This window comes from Theropithecus gelada, chromosome X (genome assembly GCF_003255815.1).
Source record: "Theropithecus gelada isolate Dixy chromosome X, Tgel_1.0, whole genome shotgun sequence".
In the NCBI taxonomy this organism is placed as follows: domain Eukaryota; kingdom Metazoa; phylum Chordata; class Mammalia; order Primates; family Cercopithecidae; genus Theropithecus; species Theropithecus gelada.
Genome location: NC_037689.1, coordinates 146,176,600 through 146,201,917, shown reverse-complemented (window position 1 = coordinate 146,201,917; position 25,318 = coordinate 146,176,600). Strand labels below are relative to the sequence as shown.

The following is a 25,318-nucleotide window of genomic DNA, read 5'->3' as shown; positions in this document are numbered from 1 at the left end:
AAAAAATGATTAGTCTATTGGGCCTGAAGAAAGTATTCTTTAAAAAACACACAAATATTTTTAAACAGTGCATATGTACTTTATGGCATTACTCTCTTAACTCAGTGCTTAGGAGTATGGGAAATAGTACCTTGGTGAATTATTTTTCATAGTTCACTCAGCAATATGTTTACTAAGCCACTGTTACAACTATGCACTTATATATTTTGATATATAGTGTATTCTACATTAGTGTGTCTTCTGAGATTCCATTCCTATTTTTAAAACCAATTTAAATGTTATTTTACCTTCCCTCTCAGCAAAAATAAGCTTTATTCTCAAGGGTTAATAGTAAAGCCTTATCATAATTAAAGGCAGAATCTGAAGTGTCTTTTTAGACCAAGAAAACAGAAGTAGATATGCAGCAACAGGAACAATTTGCCCAGGCAAGGGAATGGAATGTTTATTTCACAGAATGGCAGAGGCTATTCCGTGAAATTTTATTGACATGTTTTCTTATTCAGACGAATTCCTTTATGCATGCAAAAACTGGGAATAAAGAAAATAATTTGTTCCACCTGATTAGAAAATTGACAACATGCTTGTTATATATTTCAAAAGTAGTTTTTCATATATATGTGAACCACAGAATTAAAAAGTATGACTCAGCAAATTATTCCAGTGGTGATTTTACAAAATGTGAGAGGCTGTTTTGGGACTCAGGAGCAGAGAATATCTCTGGTCAAATTCCTGTCCTCCATTGTTACCTCTCTCTTGTATTCTTGTATTTGCTCCGCTACCTCTGAGGAGGTGCTGCCATTTCCCAAGACAATCAAGTCCAGGTGGACTCTGAGACTGGAGAGTCCATGGGTAAGCAGGAGGGCCAGGGTTAAGGGGTCTCTTACTGGAGTCAACCAGACATAAGTTCAAGTAATGAATCCATCGTTACTGGCTATAAAAATTTAGCTTCAAGTCATGAAATTCAGTTCTTCATTTATAAAATGTGGGTAATGGCAGTGCCTACATCTCACTGGGTTGTAAATAGTCAATTAGCTAGTGGATATAAAACACTCAGCATAGTGTTTGGCACTTAAGTCCTAGCTTTTATTTTTAGAAATAACTACAAATTCAGAGTACAATTGTGACTGTGATAAGATGCTGTGATGAGCTCCAAGAACAAGAAGACTCTGCCTAGTACCAAATATGTATACATTTAAGACATTCTAGCCATTCTTTGTTTTTATCCTCTGGGACTGGGGTAGGCAGGTGAGCCAAGGAAATGTTCAATGTAGTCCAGGTTTGCTCATTCTGGAGAGGTCTTTCTCCAACTGGAGGCCTCTGGGACAAGTCAGGGAATAGAGTGAAAGGCTTCCCAAGTGACTGAAGATTGGAATGTAGTACAAACAGCACTCACTCAAAAGACTCAGTGATGATGACCGCAATAATCATGAGCATGACTAATAAAAGTGTTTATCAAAAAATTCCTATGGACCAGGCACTGTGATAAGCACTTCAATCATTTAATCATATCATGTAGGTGCTATTACTACCCACCATTTTACAGATGAGGAAACTGAGTGATAGAGAGGTTAAGTAACTTGACCAAGATCACATGGCTAAAAGATGGTGGAGCTGGGATTTGAACCCAGCCATTCCAGCTACAGAGCCTGTCCACTTCAAGTTCTGCATTGTATTTGCTTTCCAGCCACATACATATGCACACATGCATGCATTTATATTTCTCCTTACGATACTACTTTTAAAATATGGATTAACAAATATAAGAGTAAAATATATCAAAAAATAGTATTACTTCAGAGCAAGTGACACCTTCTGGATCTTTCTTTCACTTTACACTCAATAATATTTTCTGGTTATCTGTTGTGTAGTAGGTTCTTCCTGTACCGACTGCTGAAGAAATAGGGGAGTGGATACCACCACTTCCACTCAGGTAAATAGATTTGTGAAACTATTATGTCAGGAGAGTCAAACATCCTGCTACCTGTGGTTCCACAGTCCTCAAAGGTAGAAGACTGGTGATATTTGTTTGTAGGGCTTTCATGGGCATTCCTTGGGTTTAGAGGTATATCAGTATATCACAATTCAATCATCACTATCACAGTCCCCTTAGTACCCATGCTGACCAAACCAAAATGAAAAGACTCTTAAATGAAGTGAGAGGCAATTCTACCTGAAGTCTTCAGATAGAACTATCCCTCAAGGTACTCTCCCACCACTAGGTGGTGAGAATTCCTATGGCTCCACATCCCTCAGTCCCAACTACTTGATATTGTCCAACAGGTTTAATATTTGATATCTGTTGTGTGCAAAATAGTATACCAATATTCTCGGAGTGAGAACATCACTTCTTGTCTGAAATTTTGCCCTTCAGAGAGTTAAAGAGTCATTTTCTATGTGTGGTGTTAGAAGTACACATCAAAATCCTTTTATGAGATTGTTGAAAAAAAAATAAAGAAAATAAAAAGGCCCAATAACAACAACAACAAAAATCCTGTTATAGAACCACAGACACAGCCACTACTAATTATAAAGTCAGACACCCCGTGATGTGCTTGCCTTGGGAAAGACATGCACAAAGGAATTCCTGAAATTGCAAGTGCCATTCACCCTCATGTTCCTGAAAGCCAAGAGACCCTATGTTGCTTGCTTCATTTCCCTGGCTCTGGGAGCATCAATATGATTTCAGCTTTTATGCCACTAAGCAAATCAGTGACTGCTGGCCCTCTTGATCTGAAAGTCTGTCATGCGGCTGCTCTGCATTCCCCAACTTCCCAGAGGCCTGGGCACAGAAATCTGTGGTTTAAAAGAGGTTGTTATTTGGACCCTGGGGCCACTGGGGTTTTTCTGGGATAGATCCCCAGCAGTATCTTCTCTCAGTATCATTATATCTTTACTGTGCATCTTGGCTTCTTGCCACCGTGAATACTGAGTATCACAGTTCTTTCTGAATAGCATAAATTGAGCTGAAGTTGATTTAAATTTCATGCAGAAAACAGCTTTGCTTCGAACTACAGCCATTTTTGTGTTAAAAATCCATCAAGATATAATCTTTTTGTCCCTCCTCCCCAAGACACACAAACTCTTTCTAGCAGATGGGAAAGGCAGATTATTTCAATTAAGAGGCTGTCGCTGACAATTGTATGCAACCTTTCTTCAAAGTTCATGGCAGCAGTGCACTTTTACATTTCTTAGTGACTCTGTCAGGATCTAATTTTCAAGGTACGGTTACCATAGTAGCAACCTGAAATTTTAATCCAGTAGTAAAGGGCAACACAGGTCACCAGTTTCAGGCCCTCTTCAATATCAAAATTTTAAAGAGCTGCATAAAAGCATGAAGATAAAGGGTAGACCTAGTCCCAAATCCCAATCTCTAAGACAGTGAGATTATAAAACGTATGAGATTTTTCTAAAGTTTTCAAATTCTTCTATAAGCACTAAAACTATTACTAAATTGAACAATGTTTCCTTGGGTATAATTGAGTGGAAAAATGCAGTCACTCTTCTCAGCAGTGTGAAACATCCAGAAACATGCTGGGGATATCTAATTAGGAGAGGAGTGGCATACATAGTTATTGATTTTAAGTCTATTGCTGTCTGACAGCACTGGCAGTTGATCTTTTGATTCAAACTGCATTGACAAAACACTTTTGAAAAATAACGGCCCAGATTAGCAAAAATAGCACTCAACTAGGAGTCAAGAAACAGGACTGAGCTTTGGCAACACTATTACCTGTGTGAGCTGGGACGCCTCACTTAGGTCACCTGGGCATGACTTTCCTCACTTCTAACATGGAAAGAGAACCAATGAGAGTAGGTGAGTGCAAAGCTCATTCATGAGCTCATCTGTTGACGACACAATTCACTACAGAGTCTGAGTAATATATCATCTCTGTTTTATTATATGAAGAAACAAAGGCTCAGAAAAGCACCAAATAAATTCATCAAGTCACATGACAGGGGAGTGAGAGCTCTGGAATTTAAGCCACTCGGAAATAGATGCCCCACATCTGTGACCTCTCTAGGACAACACTGGCTCCCTCCCCTGTCTCCTTGCTCCAGAAATTGAGTAAAGACCAAATCTAAAAGATTTAACAATATAACAATATACATTATGTGTTATATAACAGTATGTGCAGAAAACACTAATGCCAAAGAACTAGAAAGTAGTAGCACTATTAAGATTATTTTGTTATTTTTCCTTTGTATTTAACAATTAATAACAGTTCAATTGAAACCTTATGTGGGTGAGGCAAATAGGGTATTAAAAAAGGTAAAAAAGATTTGAATTTTGTAATCCAAGAATCCTGGAGTGAAACTTCACCTCCCTCAACAACTAGCTGTGTGATCTTGAGCAAGTCATTTAACTGTTCTGGGATGAAATTTCCTTCTCCATAAAATCAGTTTAATCTTATCAATTTCTCAGAGACATTATGAGGCTAGAAGGTGATTAAACAGGTGAACCAGTGAAATTGCACAGTGGAAAGAGCACCAGGCAGTCCTGACTTCTAATGTGACTACTGGCATTGGCTGTGCAGCCACAGGTGTTTGGCATTGTCTTTGAGCCCTTGAGAGGACAATCCTGGAAGTGATGATAGTGGTGACGATGGCAATGGAGATAGCGATATCCATCTCACAAGGTTGCTGTGAGCATGAAATAGCTGATGCTTATAAAATATTTGCCATGGTGCCAGGTATATAGTAGGTGCCAAAAGTGGTGGTTGCAATTACCCGAGAATACTGCTCACATCCAGATTGTTTTCTTCCTTTCTTTCTATACCATATGGTATACGAAAATTATTCTGGAGAAACCTAGAATGACCCTTTCAATTTTTAGATGGCCTAGACAATTTCCAGATATTATGAGCAATAGGTACTTTAAAAGATTTTTCTTTTGAAAAATATAAAAATATTCTATGTACTCACACCAGTTAGAATGGCTATTATTAAAAAGTCAAAAAAAAAAAAAAAAAAAAACAGCTGCTGGTGAGGTTATGGAGAAAAGGGAACACTTATACACTGCTGGTGGGAGTGTAAGTTAGTTCAACCATTGTGGAAAGCAGTATGGCGATTCCTCAAAGAGCTGAAAGCGGAACTACCATTCGACCCAGCAATCTCATTACCGGTTATATACCCAGAGGAATATAAATCATTGTACCATAAAGACACATGCACACATATGTTCATTGCAGCACTATTCACAATACCAAAGTCATGGAATCAACCTAAATGCCCATCAAAGACAGATTGTATAAAGAAAATGTGGCACATATATCCCATGGAATGCTATGCAGCCATATAAAAGAATGAGATCATGTCTTCTGCAGAAACATGGATGGAGCTGGAGGCTATTATCCTTAGCAAACTAGGGCAGGAACAGAAAACCAAATACTGCATGTTCTCACTTACAATTGGAAGCTAAATGTTAAGAACTTACGAACACACAGAATGAAGCAGCAGATACTGGGGTCTACTTGAGTGGAAAGGGTGTGAGGAGGGAGGGGAGCAGAAAATATAACTATTGAGTACTGGGCTTTATAACTTATTGATGAAACAATATGTATAACAAATCCCCGCGTCACATGTACCCCCAAACCTAAAAGTTAAAAGAAAAAAAGAAAAAAAAAAAGAGAAATATTCTATGTAGTTACAAAATTGAGATCTCCATCTGGAATTTTTATGAAGTGGGCTTCTTATGCCAAAACAAGTAACTCCAGAAATTAGGCAATGGAGCTGTCAGAGTTATAGGTTGCTAAATCGTTAGCTTCTACTTTTCTCTGGATACTTTTCTCTCACTTATTGCTCTCTCAGGGACCCTAGAACCTTTGACAAGGACAAGGCAGTGTACTATGGGGTCGTACTGTAGATCTTCAGTGTCAAAAACCCACAGGGTAGCAAAGAAAATGAATTTTATTCTTTTGGTTTTCAGAAGACCTACCCCAACCCCATCTACTCCATCCCACCTACCCTGTCCCAGTCTTGGCAGCATATTTGTAGATGTCAAATAGCTTTGAGACTTTTTCCTTTTTTGGTCTTCATTGTTAAAGTGGGTGGATGAACCACAAATAAAGGCATTTGTCAGATTCTTCAACTGATTTTACAGCTGTAATTGTGCGTGCATCTGTGGTATTCTGCCAACACTGCTCCCTACTCATCAGTGTAAAATGGAAGGCTTTTAGCAACTCTGAGAAGGTGTCAAGAGCAGACCATTTAAACCTAACATTCCCAATAATGCAATTGTGGTAAAGGATCTGGCTGTTTGTGAGATGCTTGATAGGGTGGAAAAACAAAATGAATAGTTCAGAAGCAGATATTTCTTCTCCTCTACTGCAGTCTCAGTTGGATTTTGTTTGTTTGTTTATAAATTCTAAGAATGATCCATGGAGCTTGTCTACACTGCTGTTATATGTTCTTCATCTGGGCCTGGAAGACTTGTCAGGGCTCTGATGAGTTCTGGCCCTGCAGCCGTCTGGGGAATCTGGGGACAAGGCAGCATATTCTGAGAATGCAGAATCCTGGCTTCTAGTCCCAGCCCTACCACTACCTCTCCCTAGGTGGGGGATTTTAGGAAAATCTCTTCCCCTCCCTATGCCTGGTTTCTTTTCAATTGGCTGTCTAACAGGAATGCTGTGCCACTCACATGGGCTAATGTATTGTGTCAAAGTGTGTTAAAATTATCATTCACTGTGCACATGAAAAATATCTCTGGCCGAGCGTGGTGGTTCACGCCTGTAATCCCAGCCCTTTGGGAGGCTGAGGCGGGTGGATCATGAGGTCAGGAGATGGAGACCTCCTGGCTAACATGGTGAAACCCCGTCTCTACTAAAAAATACAAAAAATTAGCTGGGCGAGGTGGCGGACGCCTGTAGTCCCAGCTACTTGGGAGGCTGAGGCAGGAGAATGGCATAAACTCGGGAGGCGGAGCTTGCAGTGAGCCGAGATGGCGCCAGCCATTGTACTCCAGCCTGGGTGACTGAGGGAGACTCCATCTCAAAAAAAAAAAGAAAAATATCTGTGATCATAGCACTTTACAATGTAAAAACTGATAAAAGAGTGTGCATGTGTGTATGTGTGCATCTCATTAGATCAAACAACATTAGAGTGACCTACTGTTCTGGGATACAGAGCATATGTATGCATGTGTGTGTGCATGGGTGTGTTATCACAACATTACATTCAATTATATAACTGAATTTTTTTTAACTTTGGTCCCTTGCTTATTAATTTCAGTGCCTTCCACCAGCATTATTTGCTTCACTCCCAGTTACTGTTTAAAAATGCTGAGAAGAATTTGGAAATATGCCACTGTGGTTGATAACAGATGGGGATATTTTTGAAAATTATTTCACCATGAGGATAGAAAGCCACTTTCTAATTATCAAACAAGTTGGTAAGCATGAAAGGCGATGGATGAGTCTCTTATAAAAATAGACCCAAATATCAGTTTTCTCTTCTCTTTAATGTGGCACGATGGACATTTCTGAAGGGATATGCCACCAACATCAATCTTACATGAATTTCATTTTTGTGATGGTCTAAGTTCCTTGCAGGAATAGATCCTTCAGCCTCACTGAAGGGAACATTCTAGAGTCCTGGTGACACAATCTGGATGCAGGCCCTGAGTTGAGGACAGATCTGTCTTCAGTGCCCATGTCAGCATGTGTAGTATATGCAAAACCTAACTCAGTTATAATATTTAGATCTAATACCCTGTTTTAAAGCAAGATGGCATTGCCATTTTGGCTTGCATTGTGGTTAGTCGATTTTGTCCTAATGCCTGGGCAAGATCACACCTGACTGAAAATCAGTAAGGCCACCTCCAAATGACTCATAGGATGGCTTTAATGTTAAGTTAAGAGCATATGTTCTGGAGTCAGTCCTGTTCTGTCTCCCTCTTTGTTACTGTGCCACTTTGAGCAACTCACTCAATGTCTCTGAGCTGCGTTTCTACTTCTGTACAGTATAATGATGATGAACCCCATGGGATTGCTTGTAAGGAGAAAAATTGCAAGGGAAGTGCCTGGCACATAGTAGGCACTCAATTAGTACGAGTTCGTTGGGTTGCTGGCATTGTCGGTGCAAGTCTTATCTTCACTAGACCATGAGTTCCTTGAGACAATGATGTGCAGTGTTTCACCTTGAGTTACCAGTGTATAGCCCAGAGCCTTACATATAGTAGGTACTGAATGCATATTTGTTGAAAAAAAAAAATGAAATCTAGTAGAAAGGAAGAGATGTTTGCCTTTACCTAGAGAGAAAGAGAGAGAGGAGCAGGGGGTGGGGGAGAGGGAGAGAGAGAGACATTTGCTTTCAATTACAGAGGTGTATCAAAAGCCGAGATATACAAATCCTATGATAGACTTAGGTCCATGAATACCACCACAAAAATCAGATCTAATCTTTCAACTATGACGGCTGAGCCAATCCATCTTTGTTTCCAGCTTTTGTGATAGAAATGTAAATCTACAGCGCTCTTTGAAGGGAGCCCCCATTTTAGATCTTGGTACCCATTAAGCCCCGGCAGCTTCAGTGCTTCTTGATGCAAACATTCCAAATGCCAATATTGCTTGTTGTCACATTAGCCAATATACAGTCCTCAACATAAAATCCTCTTGATGTCTGATTACTCTTCTCAAGGACCTCACACTGATTCATTTCAAACTGTGAATTACCTTTAATTCACAGCTTGAACAGGCTGCCAAATTTTGTTTTCTCTGCTCCCAGGTGGTTGCCCCTGATGCAGTGGAGAACTTCCAAAAATATATTAAGTCCTTAGGAAAAGTTGGCAAGCTCAGAGATGCAGGCCATACAAGACAAGTTAAAAGCAAGAGTTGCTATACTTCTGGATTTAAAAACCAGAATGTCTGCAACTAGTAAAGTTACCAAGATTACCAGCTTATCAGGAGAGTTAGTTTGGCTACTATGAGTCTCAAACTGATTAGCAGTACTTTTTTTGTTTTTTTTTTGAGACGGAGTCTCCTTCTGTCGCCCAGGCTGGAGTGCAGTGGTGCGATGTCGGCTCACTGCAAGCTCCGCTTCCCGGGTTCATGCCATTCTCCTGCCTCAGCCTCCTGAGTAGCAGGGAGTACAGGCTCCCGCCACCATGCCCAGCTAATTTTTTGTATTTTTTATAGAGACAGGGTTTCACCGTGTTAACCAGGATGATCTCGATCTCCTGACCTCGTGATCTGCCGACCTTGGCCTCCCAAGGTGCTGGGATTACAGGCGTGAGCCACCATGCCCAGCTGCAGCATTTTTAAATTCTAAGTACCAAATCATGTATTCTGATTAAGAATTAATCTGATTAATAAAATAACAGTCATTTCTTCCTTGCCCCATTACACAGTCACTTTGCTACCAAAATTGCATACAAGTAGCAGATCAAACATCTACATGGGGAAGAATATATGAAATTGCTAGAAAGTGGGTTATTGCTCTGCAATAATGCATTGCAGTTCTTAAATTTCAAATTAAAATCTCGAAGGAAACATTTTCAATGATGAAAGCTTTGGTAAAAGGATGGCCAGGGTTGTAATGAATATCAATTAATTTTTAGTAAAAATATTTTCAAAATTGATCTAAAAAATAATGTAATTCCTGTATTGGTTATAGCAATCTGGAAAACATTTTCACAGTCTTCCTATTCTCTTTGGTAATGAAATTTTCATAGCACTTACAGAAAACTTTAGAAATAATGACATTTTAGTTACATAAAACAATTTTGACCCAGTTTTGTGTCATCAAAAACAGAGCAGTATAATTTCTTGTGGGACTACATCCCACCAGGTTGTAGGAATGTTGTGTCCAGGTACAAAAGGAAAACTTTGGCATACTAAATTCCCGAACTTATCAAATCCTGTGAGGAAGGGCAACTTAGCAGGATGAGAGGGAGCTTTGAACTCACTGGGCCCTTGGCCTGCATTCAAACTTTCTTACTAAGGAGCATTGTGACTCAGAGGGCTCTTCTATATGTTTGTAGCCAAAATATCCATTCAGAATAAGTGGGCATGACCAGTCTGTCTTCCTACTGGACTGTGTACACCTCAGGAGGAAGGACTATTATTCTAGCTTTGCTTTGCTCATCTGTAAGATGGGAATAATTTGGAGCACCTCCACGATGCCTGGCAAGTTTAATAAGGCAATGTACATAAAAGCACCTGACACTTGTTCTCAACAGCACAATAATTATTGTTTGTGTCTGTCATTCCTGTGATAGTGTAGTGCCCTTTCTTCCTAACTAGTGCTACAATCAAGGATGTCTTCATGTGACATGCATAACAACCACCCACATGTAAACTCAAGCTGGCCTCAACCAATCTGTCTCCATAAGACCTTCCATCAACTCTCTGACTCCAGAGTTGGGATGTTTTAAAACATATAGTTAATACCATAAGTTGGCAAACTGGTTTTATAAAAAAAAACAACAACCCAGCATTATGGCTATATTAAGATTTTATGGAAACTATCCAGGCATTCTCGACAGCATGGTTTAAAACACAGGAGCTGCTCAGTTAAATGGGGGTCTGGATGGTTTTCACCTGGACATAGTCCAAATGCTAACAACCAAGTTTTACAAAGGAGCTTGATATTTGGAGCTGCCATCTCCTCAACAGTACTCACAAACAAGTTAAGAACTAACTGGATGTACACCCTTGAGTTCATAGAACCTGCCTGAAAATCCTTTTCGGGGCAACTTAATGCATCTTATCTGTTCCTATCTATGATGGCCCATAAAAGACCAACAAGGTCATGCATTTGGGAAGGCCATTGAACTGACAGGTAAATGGCAAGATGTTATAATCCACTGGATGAATCAATCCAACTGAACAAAGAAAATCCAAGTTCTTCGGTTTGGTTATGTTTTCTTCCTCATTGCTCTTTAATAACTTCATTAAGAAACTACAGGTGGTGGGCATCTGTAGTCCCAGCTACTCAGGAGGCTGAGGCAGGAGAATGGCGTGAACCTGGGAGGCGGAGCTTGCAGTGAGCCGAGATTGTGCCACTGCACTCCAGCCTGGGGGACAGAGCGAGACTCTATCTCGGGGAGCAACAGGGGAGGGGAGGGGAGGGGGTGGGGGAGCGGGGGGTGGGGGAAGAAAAAGAAAAACTACAAAGTAACACAATGTCTGGTGAGTCCATTCAGAGCCTGAATCCTGTCATTGAAATAAACAGATCTCTTTGAGACAAAATAGACAGACATGATATTACTGTGTAAACATACAATTCCACAGCCGTGAAAATCACAATTTCACCTTCTTATGCCCATGCTTCACCCGTTTTTTGGGACAGAGACATTTTTGAGGGAGATTAGAAACACCGTTTGATTTAGAAGACCTAGGTGGGCCCTGTTCCAAGACTGTAACATAGCTCAGAATCATAGAGGCTGAGGGGTGGGAGACCAACTTTTCTCCTCCAGAAACTATTGATGATTAAAGTTAAATGTATTTTTATGTTGCTAGATTTAATTACTAAAAAGTATAACTGCTTAAATTTGAACACTGACAAGTGTTTGTTGGTGTAGCTGCATGTGTAGACACATATACTCATTAATTTGTTTAATTCCCTTTAACAGACTCTGTCTGTATAGTTTAAAATAAAAATAAATTCTCCTGTGATTTAACCTCATATCTTCTGTATACTAGGTCAGTGCTTTCCCCCACAATACCACAACTGACAGAAAGGAGGGGATTAAACCTAGGTCTCCAAACTTCCCCAATTCAGTACTCTTGCCTCGTAAGCATTCAGAGTTCCAGCTGAAGCAGGTAGGATGTCATGGCATGAATGGACACTGATAAAAAGCACTGTATGCCAATGGAGTACACTGAGAAGAAAAATACCCAGTTTTCCAAAAAGCCAGTCATATTGTTGGGGTCAGGGTCAGAGACAGCAGTAATTGTCAAAAAGAAAGAGGGAGACTGGCTAGTTCCAAGTTTATACTCAGGCACACTGTGGCCAATGTTTTCAGACCTGGTGCCCATGTGTATAATCCTTATAAACAATGCATACTCCAATGGAAGATCTGCGTTTTGTCAACCAGGGAAAACAGGCCAAGATGAGGAAAAGTAATCAAGTGTCCCAGTAATTAAGGGATTCTGTTTTACAAGACTCTAATCTCTCTTTACTGCACTAAGTGTCAGGAGTGTGCTTAGGACACTTTCTGGCCTTGGGTCTTTCCTGCATCACGGCTGACTTACAGGCTGCTTCTCACCAAGGTGCAGACATTAGCAGTCTGTTTACACTCAGAACAATCTTAATCACCTGGAGGATTACCCTGCCAAATGGAAAATCCTAGGAGGTGGCTTAAAAAGCACACCGTAGTTCAATGTGGGAGAATGATAGTAATGGCTAAGCCAATAATTTGGAAGCTAAAAATAAAAATAACTTTATTACAATTCTGATCTGTCCTATGTTAAACCCATACCCTACCGTAAGAAGGAAACTTATTCCAGCTAAAATCTGATGGACAGTGCTTGGACTTCAGATTAAACAGACAAAAAGAGAGGAGCTCATTCATAAAATGAACTCAGTGTCTTCTAGTTTTACTGATGCTTCCTATAGAGTATTTTAGTTGTATTGACTACACTATATATTACTGTGCTGCGAAGTGCTGTTCTCTGGAAATGCAGCCTCTAACTATAAACCACAATTGACAAGTTTATTTCTGTTAGTTACAAACTACTGAAACATTGCATTCTACGGTATATATAGCAAGCAGCATATTTCACAGTGGGAGCCTAATACTCTTGCTTTAGGAGTAAGTAATTTTACACAGGAAAATATATTTTTATATATTTTCCAAGTTTGGAAACTTGTGTTGATTTTCTAAGCGCGTGTGAGAGAGTGTGTGTGTGTGTGTGTGTGTGTGTGAATCTTACTGACTTTAATGGGGATGAAGTGAGACAAGTGTGAAGGCAGGGAGGATTAGATCTATTATTTCCTAGAATAACAAGGGGGAGGGCAGTTCAAAACGTGATTAATGGAAAAGCTAAAATATACAGCATCAAAGATGACTTTGATTTTTGTGTTTTCATATAATTTGGTCCTTAAATCGGGATTATGGTTTTATTATCTCCTTCTCTTGTTTCTTCTTGCTTCTTAAAATTGAGAATTCTCGGTTGTTGAAATTGAACTTTGAATTAGAAGGCCCAGATCAGTCTAGAAAAGCAAATAAATGAACCAGTGATGGGGTCAGGCCTTTGGGGCTTTGCTACTGCCCTGCACCAAGAATGTAGAAATGCCACTTACTTTCTCAAATCCTCAGTCTATTTGGGAGTCATTCCCAGTTGTTTTATGCAATTATTCATGATCTTCCAAAAGGTGAGCAATTCACTTCAAGGGTGCCATTAGGCCACTTGAATGTCATAAATTATTTCATTTTGAAAAAGTCTAAGTGTGTGCCTATTACACAAAAAATTGACTTCCATTTTCTATTATTAGGTACAAAAGAAGTTGTGAGAGAAATAATACTCCCTTGATACTCTCTTGGACAAATGGATATTAGAAAATCTACAATAGTTAATCTGAGGAAATTGGTTTCTCCAAACTCCTCCTTCAGTTAGCATTAATAAAAAATGAAGACAGTGCTGAGTGAATTGCAGGGCCCTGGCTTCTGAACTTCAACCTACCGTCATGTAATATCTTATTCCAGCTCTTCCTGGATGCCCTTGTTTGTCTTTAATATACAGGCGCCTGATGACCTGCAAATAGTGAGGTTTTGGGCTGACTGGCCATAGCAATCCACTCAACATTTCAAGTCCAATCATGGCTGCTTAGATTCCCTCGTCCATCCCAGTCAGTGGTGACTGAATATTGTGTACAATAATGTCTTTAGCTGATATTATGCAGCGTTTGAACAACTAGTTAAAATGTGAGAAACAAGCCATCTAGAGTTTTCCTTTTTCACTGTAATCACAGTTGTTTTCGTATCCCAGGTATTGACCTGGTCTGTATTTACAAACTTAGAGAGCCTAATGGTGATCTCATTAACTTTTACTGTTACTTACTTATTATGGGTCCTATAATCTGTTTGTATCACTCCAAAATTAATATGCTAAAATCCTCACCCCCAAAGTGATAGTATTAGGACATGGGTATTTGGGGAGGGGATCATGACATGAGAATTGAGCCCTCATGAATGGGATTAGTGCCCTTATAAGAAGAGGTCTGAGAGAGACCCCTCACCCCTTCTACCATGTGGGATTAGAGTAAGAAAACAGCTTTCTATGAGGAAATGGTCCCTCACAAGATGCCCTTTATGCTGTGCATTGATCTCGAACTTCTGAGGCTCCCAAACTATGGGAAACAAATTTCTGTTGTTTACAAGCCATGTTGGTTATAGTATTTGTTATAGCAGCCCAAGCAGACTAAGACAATGGGAAATCTGATTCTCCCCCCACCCCAACCAAACTACATATTATTATGAGTCAAGGTTCATAATTTCAAGGAGCAGAGGAGAGAACATGATTAGATCAGCATTGAGGCACTGTTTCCTTGCCAAATATCCCCAAAAAGGCCTAATTTGGAAATCCAACTACTCACGATTTGAAAGATACTGACTTTGTAGAAGCTCTGGTGGTTGGGTCATTCCACTCTGAAAAGAAAATATATAAACAATTACTGTTCATGTTTCTACTGTCAAATGATTATTCTGAATTAAATTGAAGGATTTTTCAAAACCACTTACTTTGTAAGGTGAATCCTGGGGTCAGATGCTGCGATTCCTACAAGGAAGAATGTATATGACACAAACATTAGTTAGATGACACAAGGAGAATAAGAGGCATGTTAATTATTGCTGAAGATGTAGTAGACTAATGTTTGCAAATAGGAAACTGCTGTTAACAATTCCATTAATTAGGCTTTTGTCTATAGCTCTATTTGAAGGATAAACATTTGCCAGCCAAACCTGCTGCAACATGATTATAACTGCCATTTAATCAAAATTATAAGTAAGACTGGTATCTATTTGGAAATGTGTGTAACATGAGAACAAATGACCCATATGTGTGAAATTGAAGTGTATAATTTCTCACTTAGCTGGAAAATGATGCCTCTAAAAGAATAAAGAGGAGTTGGTTCAAACAGATGATCATGTTTTTTGTAAAACTGTAAACAAGATCATCATTAATAGATCTGCTTGGTTTTTCCCTTTTATAGAAACAGATCCAACTTTCTATGACACATGTGCACAGATGCACCTCATTTTGTATATAAGAAGTGTTCTTAAAACTGCATTGCAAGTCTGTTGAAGTATAGGAAGCAATGTGAAATGTTAGTGGACTGTGTTATTTAAAGGAATTTAAATTTGACTTGAAAGTCACATTATACACAATTCATTCACTGTTTTGAGAAATTCAGATTTGCACATGCTGCCTTGCTGGGAGTGTGGCACACCTGTGTGGATACTGACAAAACGTGAAGGCAAAATCATTACAGTAATGTTCAGGGCACACATGGCACTGTGTGGATGGAAGATAAATGGTACAAACCGCAATACAGGCATTCCAAAAGTGGAGACAATGAATTCAAGTAAATACAAGAATTAGTTATATCAATTATTGTTCCAAGTAATCTATTTATTAAGCCTAATATTGACCCTCTGTACATGAAAACTAGGGTCACAGCATTCTTTATCTTGTATAAAAAGTAAGCAAAAATTTTAACACTTTGCTTTAATCAAAAGTGAAATTTCCAATGTATTTAGTATGAGTCTGTTGCTCCAGAGATTTATCTTCTGGCAAGATCACCACTCCAGAAGACTACCACAAACTCAACAAGAGGCGGAAAAGGCCTCTTAGAGAAAGAACTGTCTGTTGCAAAGCCCATATAGTTTGCTGCTCAGAGGCTTCTGTGCTCTCCCTGATAGAGAACTGTCTTTTGACAAAGGACTCAAATGATTCCCACTCATTTTCAAATCACAGATGGCAAGGAAGGGGAAATATTTCTAGAGGCATAGGCACTGAGAAAATTGACAGGTGAAAACCAATAGCAAAGGAGCCCACAAAAATGACACAGAAAAGTCTGAACTTAAAAAGCACAAGAATCTGCAGTCATTTAATATAGAGGCAAGCATTCCCATCTGTCTTAATAGACTCCGAGAACATAATTGCAGCATAGTATAATATTACACATACTACAATAATTTATGCTCACAATAATATATAAGTTATCAAGAAAGACTAAAGCATGCTTGACATAATCTTTAAAAGAAGTCAGGAAAATATTAATTACACTTCAAAATAATTTATATTGCATGATTCCTATAGAATAATAACTTTCAGTTATCCAATAATTTTAATTATCCAGAACATCTCATTTTCCAGAGTGTCAAATAAATGACTTGTTAACCATTTATATCTCTGTAACTATATACAAGTATTTTTATCTGTTACTATTTAAGGGATTTCATTACAAAGGTACAGGATGAGTTTGGGCTTGTATACCTCCAGGAAATTAAATGTCAAGTTCCAAAGTCAATTAAGCCAAATATCTGATCAGAGAGTAAAACATGTAGTCAGTCTTTGTACTGGTCTTATGCCTGAATTTTTAACCTTCATCCAAATATTTTGGACTTTACACCTAAACAATCAGTTCTTCCAGAGCATCAGTGCAACAATGTATACAGCAAACTGGAACATTATGTTATTCACCGAACTGGAGTAACTGATATATATTCTGGATGCATTTTTTAACGTTAAACTGAATTTCACATTTCTTTTTACTTTATTTTTTAATTTTTACTTTTTTTGGTACACAGTAGATGTATATGTTTATGAGGTACATATGATGTTTTGATTATTATGCATTGGATTTCACATTTCTTAAACTAGAAATCAAATCAAAACAAATGAAACACCTTTGTATATCACCAAAGTTACTTTACATACATATCCAACCCCAATTGGAAATAGCTTGGTTGTAGAAATAATCTGCAGAGTTCTCACAGTAATTGTTAATGCACAACAAACAATACAAATTTATTTTAAATGCCTGATTTTGCTTTATGAATTTCTTTCATAGACATGTCATATACGTAATTTTTGCAGTAGAATATACTGATGCCAAGTTGTTTTCACAAACTTATGAGGTTCTTTTAAGCAATAGCCTTGACAATAATCCTAAAATCAGAAGTTCCTAAAGGATCTAGATTCTAGAGCAACGGTCAGCTAACTTTTCCTGCAAAGGGCCAGAGAGTAGATGTTTGAGGCATTGAGAGACATACCATCTCTGTCATAATTACTAGACTCTGCCATTGTAGTGTGAAAGCAGTCATGGACAATGCGTAAATAAGTGGGTGTGACTGGATTCCAAGAAAGCTTGATTTATAGACACTGACATTTGAATTCCACACTCATGCGAATATTATTCATAATAATATATTAATTTTCTTTTGAAAATGTTAACCCTTTAAAGACGTAAAAACCTATGGGCCATAGTTTGCCCACCACTGTTCTAGAGGATGTTTACCTCCAGGAAAACTTTATTAAACTTCTCCTGAGGATATTATTACTCTCTCAAATCTACTTGGCATGCACTTAACTCCCTTCCTTGTGAAGTTTTTCATCGTCTATGAGAAAACATGGTATTTTCAATTTGAAATTGATAAATAAGTTAAGTTGAAAATTTTCAACTGTATTTGTTTTAGTAAGCTTACAGAATCATCAACTATTTGACCTAAAAAAATCCATTGGAATTATATAGTGTACACACACACACACACACACACCCCACGCCCCAATACAGATGGGGAAACAGAGACTTAGAGGAACTTGAACAGGACCACACAGCAAGCAAATGGCAGTGCCAGGATTAAAAGCAGCTGGGAATGCAGCTCTTAAGACAGCACTCTTTCCTCTGGGCAAGCTCTGTCATGGATGTAAGAAACTGATGCTTTCTGAAAGGATGCTGCCACCTAGTTCTAGTGGAAGCACTGAGGAAAGGGAAATCAGCTTTGTTGCATATAGGGATGGCCATGTTTTGGAAGACACAATTTGAACTGGGGCATCAGTAAGCCTGTGTGATAAAAGACATACAGAGAGACAGTATGACCGCTGGTGCCAGAAACACCTGGATTTAAATACTGGTTCCCTCATTCATTAACTGGATAATCCTGAGCACATTACTTAACTACCAGGTTTCTTCCTCTGTAAATTGGGGTAGTAAAATTAACAATCTCTTTGGGTTGTAGTGGGGATTAAATTCTTTACTATATATTAAGTGCTTAGAATGACGTGAGGCACATGGTGCCATTGTACGTGTTGGTTGTTATTTAAAATGTACTTTTCTTTCAAACCAACATTTTGGCAGGAATCAAATGAAACAGGAGTGGGTGTGTAGACTTCTTGCTTTCACCATTTTAGCCCACTCACTTCTACCTTTGTCATGGGGTTGATGGTAGCACAGATAATGGGCAGAAAATGCAAACTGTGCCTGATTCCAAATTGTGCACTTACTACAAAAGCCCATTTAAACAACAGTTCTATTGTATACACTTGCAAATGTCAAAATTGCAACTTGCACAAATTATCTCCAAAATTGGAGAACTCAGCTGAAAACACTGCAATTGCTGTACAAGTGTTGGACCTGAACTGGATGGATAACTCCCTTTGCTGGAGATGCCAGGGGGAAGGATAACAGGAGCCTAAAGAGGGTAGGTGAGAATGCAAAAATGAATAGCACACACCCATACTGGGACAGTGAGGTTAGCTGTTCATTTAGTTCTGACCTCTTTCATAAGTTAAGGAAGATCATTAAGCAAAATTTAGACCAGTATTACTGTCAAAATCATGACCCTAAAATCTAAGGGTTTCTCCTTTGGGTCCTTCTCCTTCTACAAATAAAATCCAAACTCTTTGAGGTGGTATCTGAGGCATTTTCCAAAGATGCACCTATTTGCCCAGGTTTCCTCTCTTTCCACTCCCCATCACACAAACTTTAATCCTGCCACTTAAGACCTTATATCACCCACCATGCATTACAGCATGATCCCTCATCTCTCATGACCTTGCTCACGCTAGTCTTCTACATGCGGTATTCTTCTCTTGGCCCCTTCTTCACCCGTCAGAGTTTTAATCATCCTCTAAATGTTGCCACCTCAGTGGTGAGCACTTCTTCAACTCCCCACGGGAGTGTCTTGTCTTCTCTATGAAGACATTTACTACATTGTTTTGTGATCTACGTGATAGCATGTAGACCGTTTTTCTTCACCCCTAACTTTAAGCCCACTGTACCTTCTCAGTAAACAATTTCTGAATAAATGGATGGAAGGAAGAAAGGAATGGAGGAAGAAAGGAAGACATTATATATATTTTTAAAGCATGTTAGAATATCCATGTCTAGGCATTTTAAAAACTGATGGCAATAAAGCAAATCTTACTGGGAGAAGGTAAATAAAAATAATATTAAACATTTGACAATAGAACTGCAGAAGGAAAAGCTCTGTCATTGTGATGTGGTGTTTTGTAAAGATCTGTCTTCTTGTGAGCAAGAACTGAGGTGATAAAAATGAAAATCAGTTCATTAAAGAGTATAGGTTTTGTAACTTAAAAATCTTGAACGTTGCTGTTCCATCATCTATTTGATATTTCTTAAGGGATTGAATATTTCTTATTCAATCTCTGTCTCATCTGTTCTAGACACAGTGACTTGGACAGTGGCAACACCCTATGGAGTAAGATATGCATGCCTATATCTGTGTGTATTTTGTCTTAAAGACTCACTTTCAATAAAAATTATTTTTATATTGCTATTCTGAGGGGCAAGAGAGAGAGAGTTGAGATTTTATGGCACTAGAAGACCAAGGCCATTTTTGTCACTGAGAATCCAACTGGAAGATTGGTATAATTAAAATAAGACAAAGAAAAATGCAGGAAGGAAGAGAACTGACCTGTCCTGGGATGGAAAATGTGTTCTGCTCAGAGTGTCCAGCAGTATGCATGGAAGTGAGAGGAGTAGGCCAGGAATGGGTCATCTCCTAATGAGGAAAAATAAAGCAACTTTATTTCAGGGCACATAAAAAATCAAGCCCTTTTTTGGCACTAAACAGGGTAGGTCCTTTATAAATACTAACTTAATTGACCTAATATTTAAGGCGAATTTAAAATCATTTGGACCATCCAGCAGATGCCTGCACACTGCCAGTGACAGGGAGCTTGCTACTGCTTGAAGCAGTCTGCTCCATGTTGAGACAGCCTGATCAGGCTATTTTTCCTTCTTTTGTGAGTTAAAAACTTGTTCCCCAGGAAGTTCTACCTATATATTGTATTTTGGAGCTGCACAGAATGCATCTCCTTCTTCTTTTGAATGACAAGCCTTCAGCTGTTGGAAGATAGTAATCCTATCCCCCGGCATTGTCTCTTCTCCAGGTTGAGACATTCTCAGCTTGTTCATTCATTTATTGGGAACCTTCAACTTTTCTTCTAACGCTCAATTTCTGTACTCTGTCACTATCTTTAGTGCTTCCAGGAGGAACTCCAGATTGCCTGGGGCTCTTCTAACTCATGGTATCCTGTTCCAGGTGTGATCTGTCAGCTCAAGGGAGGACAGTACTGTCACCGCCTTCTGATACTCATCTTCTCTTGATACAGCCCAACAGGTAGTGACCCGTGATGCACATACTGTGGGTTTTTCCATGCAAAGATGAAGCCGCTGAGGGGAATTCTTCCTCATTCATAGAGGTTACTATGTGATTGGTAGCCCAGTTCCACACAGCCATACACATAGACAGTGTATTTGTGAGTTCAAGTCTCAAAACAGGAAAAGCCCCTTAGGCTCCCATCCTCTGCTATCAGCAGGGGCACCCTCTCAGCTCTTTCAAATACTCAGTTTGAAAGAAGTGCTGTTCAAATCTTACTTGAGTCTTAGGGCATGTGGCCAACATGCTTTACGCTAAGAGCAAGGATAATTGAATCACATGCTCAAAACCCCAGCAACAGAAAGATGATAAGTTTTGTGAAGCAGGAGGGAGTCAGTATGTGTTGGAGTCGTCATTTTCTTATATAAACATTAAGCATTAAAAAAGTCATGATAGAAATAAAGTAGGGATTTGGGGAGGGATGGAGGGGATCGAAATTTATGAAAGTCTTTTTTAATAAGTTACATAATACCTGTTTTTTTTCCAGTTTTTATAAGTAACATAATTAGTCATTTCAAAGGTAATATTAATAAGAACTCTCAGGTAGCACTAAAACAAGGTTTTTTTCCTTCTATAATTACTCAGTTCAAAAAGAGTCTTTGATGTATGAAGAGCTGTAATGCAAGGAGATACTTCAAAGATTCATTCGCAGTGGCACTGCTGAAGCAGAATTTGTAAGTATTATTCAGACAAGGATTGAATTTTACCTAGCACTATTTAAAAAGGAGGAGGTAAGTACATTAAAAATGCATACACAATTTAGAGGAGATACTTAACCTACTTAAGAGATAGACTACTTCCAAGTGTTTTTGAGTTGTGCATTTGTATCCAGTTGATAAAATTCATGACAAATCCTACTCATGTATTCATCAAAACTGGCCGCAAAGTAAATATATGTGACAACAGTTTAAAGTTGAATTCTAATTACTCTGAGTTTTAAAAATACTCAATGATCTCTTTTACAATTTAGATGGTTTTTCCTGATTAAGGCTGGTCTCCAAAACAGTCAGATCATTTAAAATATATAGCTTGGGATGGGGGAGATGTTGGTATAAGGGTACAAAGTTTCAGTTTGAAGGAGCAAGTTCTGAAGATCAGTTGCATAACATGGTGACTACAGTTATTTATAGTAATAATGTACTGTATACTTGAAAATTGCTAAGCCAGAGTTTAAATTGTTCTCACCATAAAAAAAGTATCTGAGGTGGACTGGGTGCGGAGGCTCACGCCTGTAATTCCAACACTTTGGGAGGCTGAAGTGGGCAGATCACGAGGTCAAGAGATCAAGACCATCCTGGCCAACATGGTGAAACCCCGTGTCTACTAAAAATACAAAAATTAGTTGGGCGTGGTGGCATGTGCCTATAGTCTCAGCTACTTGGGAGGCTGAGGCAGGAGAATTGCTTGAACCTGGGAGGCGGAGGTTGCTGTGTACCGAGATTGTGCCACTGCACTCCATCCTGGTGACAGAGCGAGACTCTGTCTCAAAAAAAAAAAAAAAATATGTGAGGTGATGGATATGTAAATTAACTTGATGTAATCATTCCACGATGTATATACATATCAAAACATCATGTTTTACCCCATAAGTATATACAATTTTTGTCAATTACAATAATTTTTTTCAAAATAAATAAAATATAGTTCATATTTAGCCAGAGTCAATAAAACAGCAGTAAGTCTCTTCCAGGAAAAGGAGTGTTGTCTGTTTTCAGCAACTACTGGGTATACCTAAATTGATTAGAGGCTTGGTTTTACCCCCTTTCACCACTGATTTTAGAGGTGTGTCTCTGGGTTTATTGAAAGGTGTTTCAGACACCAGGAAGAATCAAGTCACTTCTCAAAGGTGTACCATTTCCCCCAGGTTTTCTGTGTTTACTCGGAGGCAGAATCTGATTATCTTGAACTACCAGTGGAGTGCACCACCCTGTTAGCCAATCCACATGGAACTGCACAAAATTCTGCATTTACAATTACAACTGATTTCAAACTGTATTTGAAAATGTGAAATTTCATGAAACAGCACACTGAGTCCATGTTACCGCTGATGCATTTGATTACAGTAGGCAGGATGTAGTTGAAAGGAATATAATTTCCTGAAAGAATATCTTCTGCAAAGGACTCTGGAGCAAGCAAGCTCTTTCACTTCTCAAAATGAGTTAGACTTGTAAAGTGTGGCATGCTCACGGCAGATATTCCATTGTTATCCTTTTCATTGACACTTGCAGGATATTAATCTATTTTATGTTCTTGCTATTCCTAAGATAAGACACCTATGCATTCTTACCCAACTTTACTAATTCTTCACCCAGTCATGAAGTAGGGATGAACCCCTGCTCCCAAAATGTTGCCACAGCTTTTATAACAAGATCCAATGATGAGTACCTGTATACAACACCAAGAATCACTTCTGTTTTAAGAAAAGTCACACACACACACACACACAAACACACACACACACACACACACACATCTGAGACTGGTCTGAACTTCCACAAAGAAGCACGGATTTATGTTTGGGATCCTTTGATAATTTGAGAGAGAGAGAGACAGAGAGAGAGAGAGAAAGCAAGTAGGGATTCATATTCTCAATGGGCAACTGAGGTAATGGGGGTTTCAAGAGGTGAGGTCACTTATACACAGCCTTACATTTAGTAGCAAGTGAAGGTTGATTACTGGTACAAGAGTGCACACTTTCCACTATAACAAATATGTGTCCCTTTGTAAGATTGACTAACATGGATAATGAAGAAAAGACTAAGGAATACTGTTTTATCTTTTAGTATTTAGCAAAGAATAGATTTCATAAGTGATAGAGCATTCTACATAACTTCTAATAATAGGAAGACACTTATATTAATGTGATATGAAGACTCCAAAGTCAAACCCCACAAAATCACAAAAGGCTCAATTTTCCACCATATTATCCATACAATAGGTCATGGCTAGGAGTCAAAACAAATCCAAAACCACTTGCAGGTATCCTTGCTTTGCCCAATTTAGACAAAAAAGCTGGGTATGCCACAGGCTGAAGGGCAAAAGACAGACTGTGTTCCAGGCTTTGCTAATCTCAAATGGATCCTGTACTCATCTAACACACAGCTACCTGAATAGCTGTTATCTCAAGTAACTAGTATGTTGTCACAAGCTTTACCTTATTCACCTTTGTATCTCTCCTGCCTACTGTGTAATAAGTAATTGGTTGGTCTTTTTGTACCAGAAACGAAACAGGCAGGGATTAGCCTCACACTCTTTTCACAGACAAGAAATCGAAGCACAAAGAGGTAAAGTGACTTGTCCAAGGTCACACAGCAAATGGCAGATCTGTTTGGTGGATTCTTTGCATTTGTTCTACTAATTTTTTTTTTTTTTTTTTTTTTGAGATGGAGTCTCGCTTTGTCGCCCAGGTTGGAGGGCAGTGGCGCCATCTTGGCTCACTGCAACCTGCGCCTCCCATGTTCCAGCGATTCTCCTGCCTCAGCCTCCCGAGTAGCTGGGACTACAGGTACGTGCCACCCTGCTTGGCTGATTTTTGTATTTTTTAGTAGACACAGGGTTTCCACCATGTTGGCCAGGCTAGTCTCAAACTCCTGACTTTGTGATCTGTCTGCCTCGGCCTCCCAAAGTGCTGGGATTACAGGCGTGTGTAGCCATTATAAGCCAGTCACTGGGACATGGAAAGGATAAAGTCAAGGACCTCTTTTTTAAGTCAAGGACCTCTTTTTGAAGTGTTCACTGCCTGACATGTGAATCACCTTAAGAGGGGAATGAGCAAAGGTGCAGAGAACAAGGTGGTAGGGAAAGTCACTGTTCTAGGCATTTGGAAAAGGCTTCAATAATTGAAGTGAGAGGAGCAGTGTTTGTGAGCACACATGTGTGTTATGTGTGTGTGAGTGTGTGTGTATTCCTTTTACAGGCTATCATTATACCTGGCACATAGTAGCTGTTCAAATGGTGTGTTTAGGTTAAGCATAAATATTAAGATACTTACTGCAAAAGAGCTCAAACTGAAGAGATGATTAGGGTGATTTTTCAAATGACCATCTTAATGAATGCTAATGATGATGATAGTTCACATATTTCATTGTTGTTGTGATACTCAGAGAGAGCCCCAAAAGCAACTTGGACTAAGTATTAAGATAGGGAGAACTTAACTCAAGCCTAGCTCTGCCAAAAGCTATGTGGGTGGCCCTGGTCAAGTTGCTTGTCCATTCTGGGCCTCAGCTTTCCTGCTTATAACATGTGGGCTTTGACTCGGATGGCCTCTAGTTCTCCCAGTTAGCAATACTGTTCATCTCTGATTCTACCTATTCTGCCTACCTCACAGGCTTGACATAAGGGAAAGCAAATGAATAAGTGTGTAAGGGCTTTGGAAACCATATAGTGTTGTACACATTCAAACTTCATTGCTACCAGCCCCACAGGTGTGGCTATGGCATTGTCAGTATGAGCCTGCATGCCTTGGCTTAGTAACCAGGCAGCTTGGGATCTGCCCAAGACTCAAGATGGAGCTTGCATACACCTTTCTCCCTTCCCTCTACTAAAATACCAAGAAAGTAATAAATTCAATTTTGGAAGTATTCACAAATTCTCATGATTAAGAATAAGCGTGAACAGCTGAGTGGCTCAAATACAAATATGGTTGAATAGAAGAATACATCTGCAAAATCGGGTTCAAGTTTATCAATA

The 25,318-nt window shown here is 39.0% G+C and overlaps 1 protein-coding gene across 6 annotated transcripts in view; it reads right to left on the bottom strand.

The window, feature by feature from the left end:
• Positions 1 to 25,318, bottom strand: part of AFF2 (AF4/FMR2 family member 2) — a 503,764-nt gene that overhangs the window by 146,487 nt on the left and 331,959 nt on the right. For 2 of the 6 annotated variants that reach the window (XM_025372181.1, XM_025372183.1), the window contains exons 5-6: positions 14,681 to 14,717; positions 14,554 to 14,587 (exon numbers count right to left, since the gene is read on the bottom strand). In XM_025372181.1, coding sequence (XP_025227966.1) covers positions 14,554 to 14,587; positions 14,681 to 14,717 — 71 coding nt within the window. Of the gene's footprint in view, positions 1 to 14,535; positions 14,588 to 14,680; positions 14,718 to 19,882; positions 19,970 to 25,318 lie in introns of all 6 variants that reach the window. The other 4 variants (XM_025372182.1, XM_025372184.1, XM_025372179.1 and 1 more) reach the window with 3 other exon arrangements.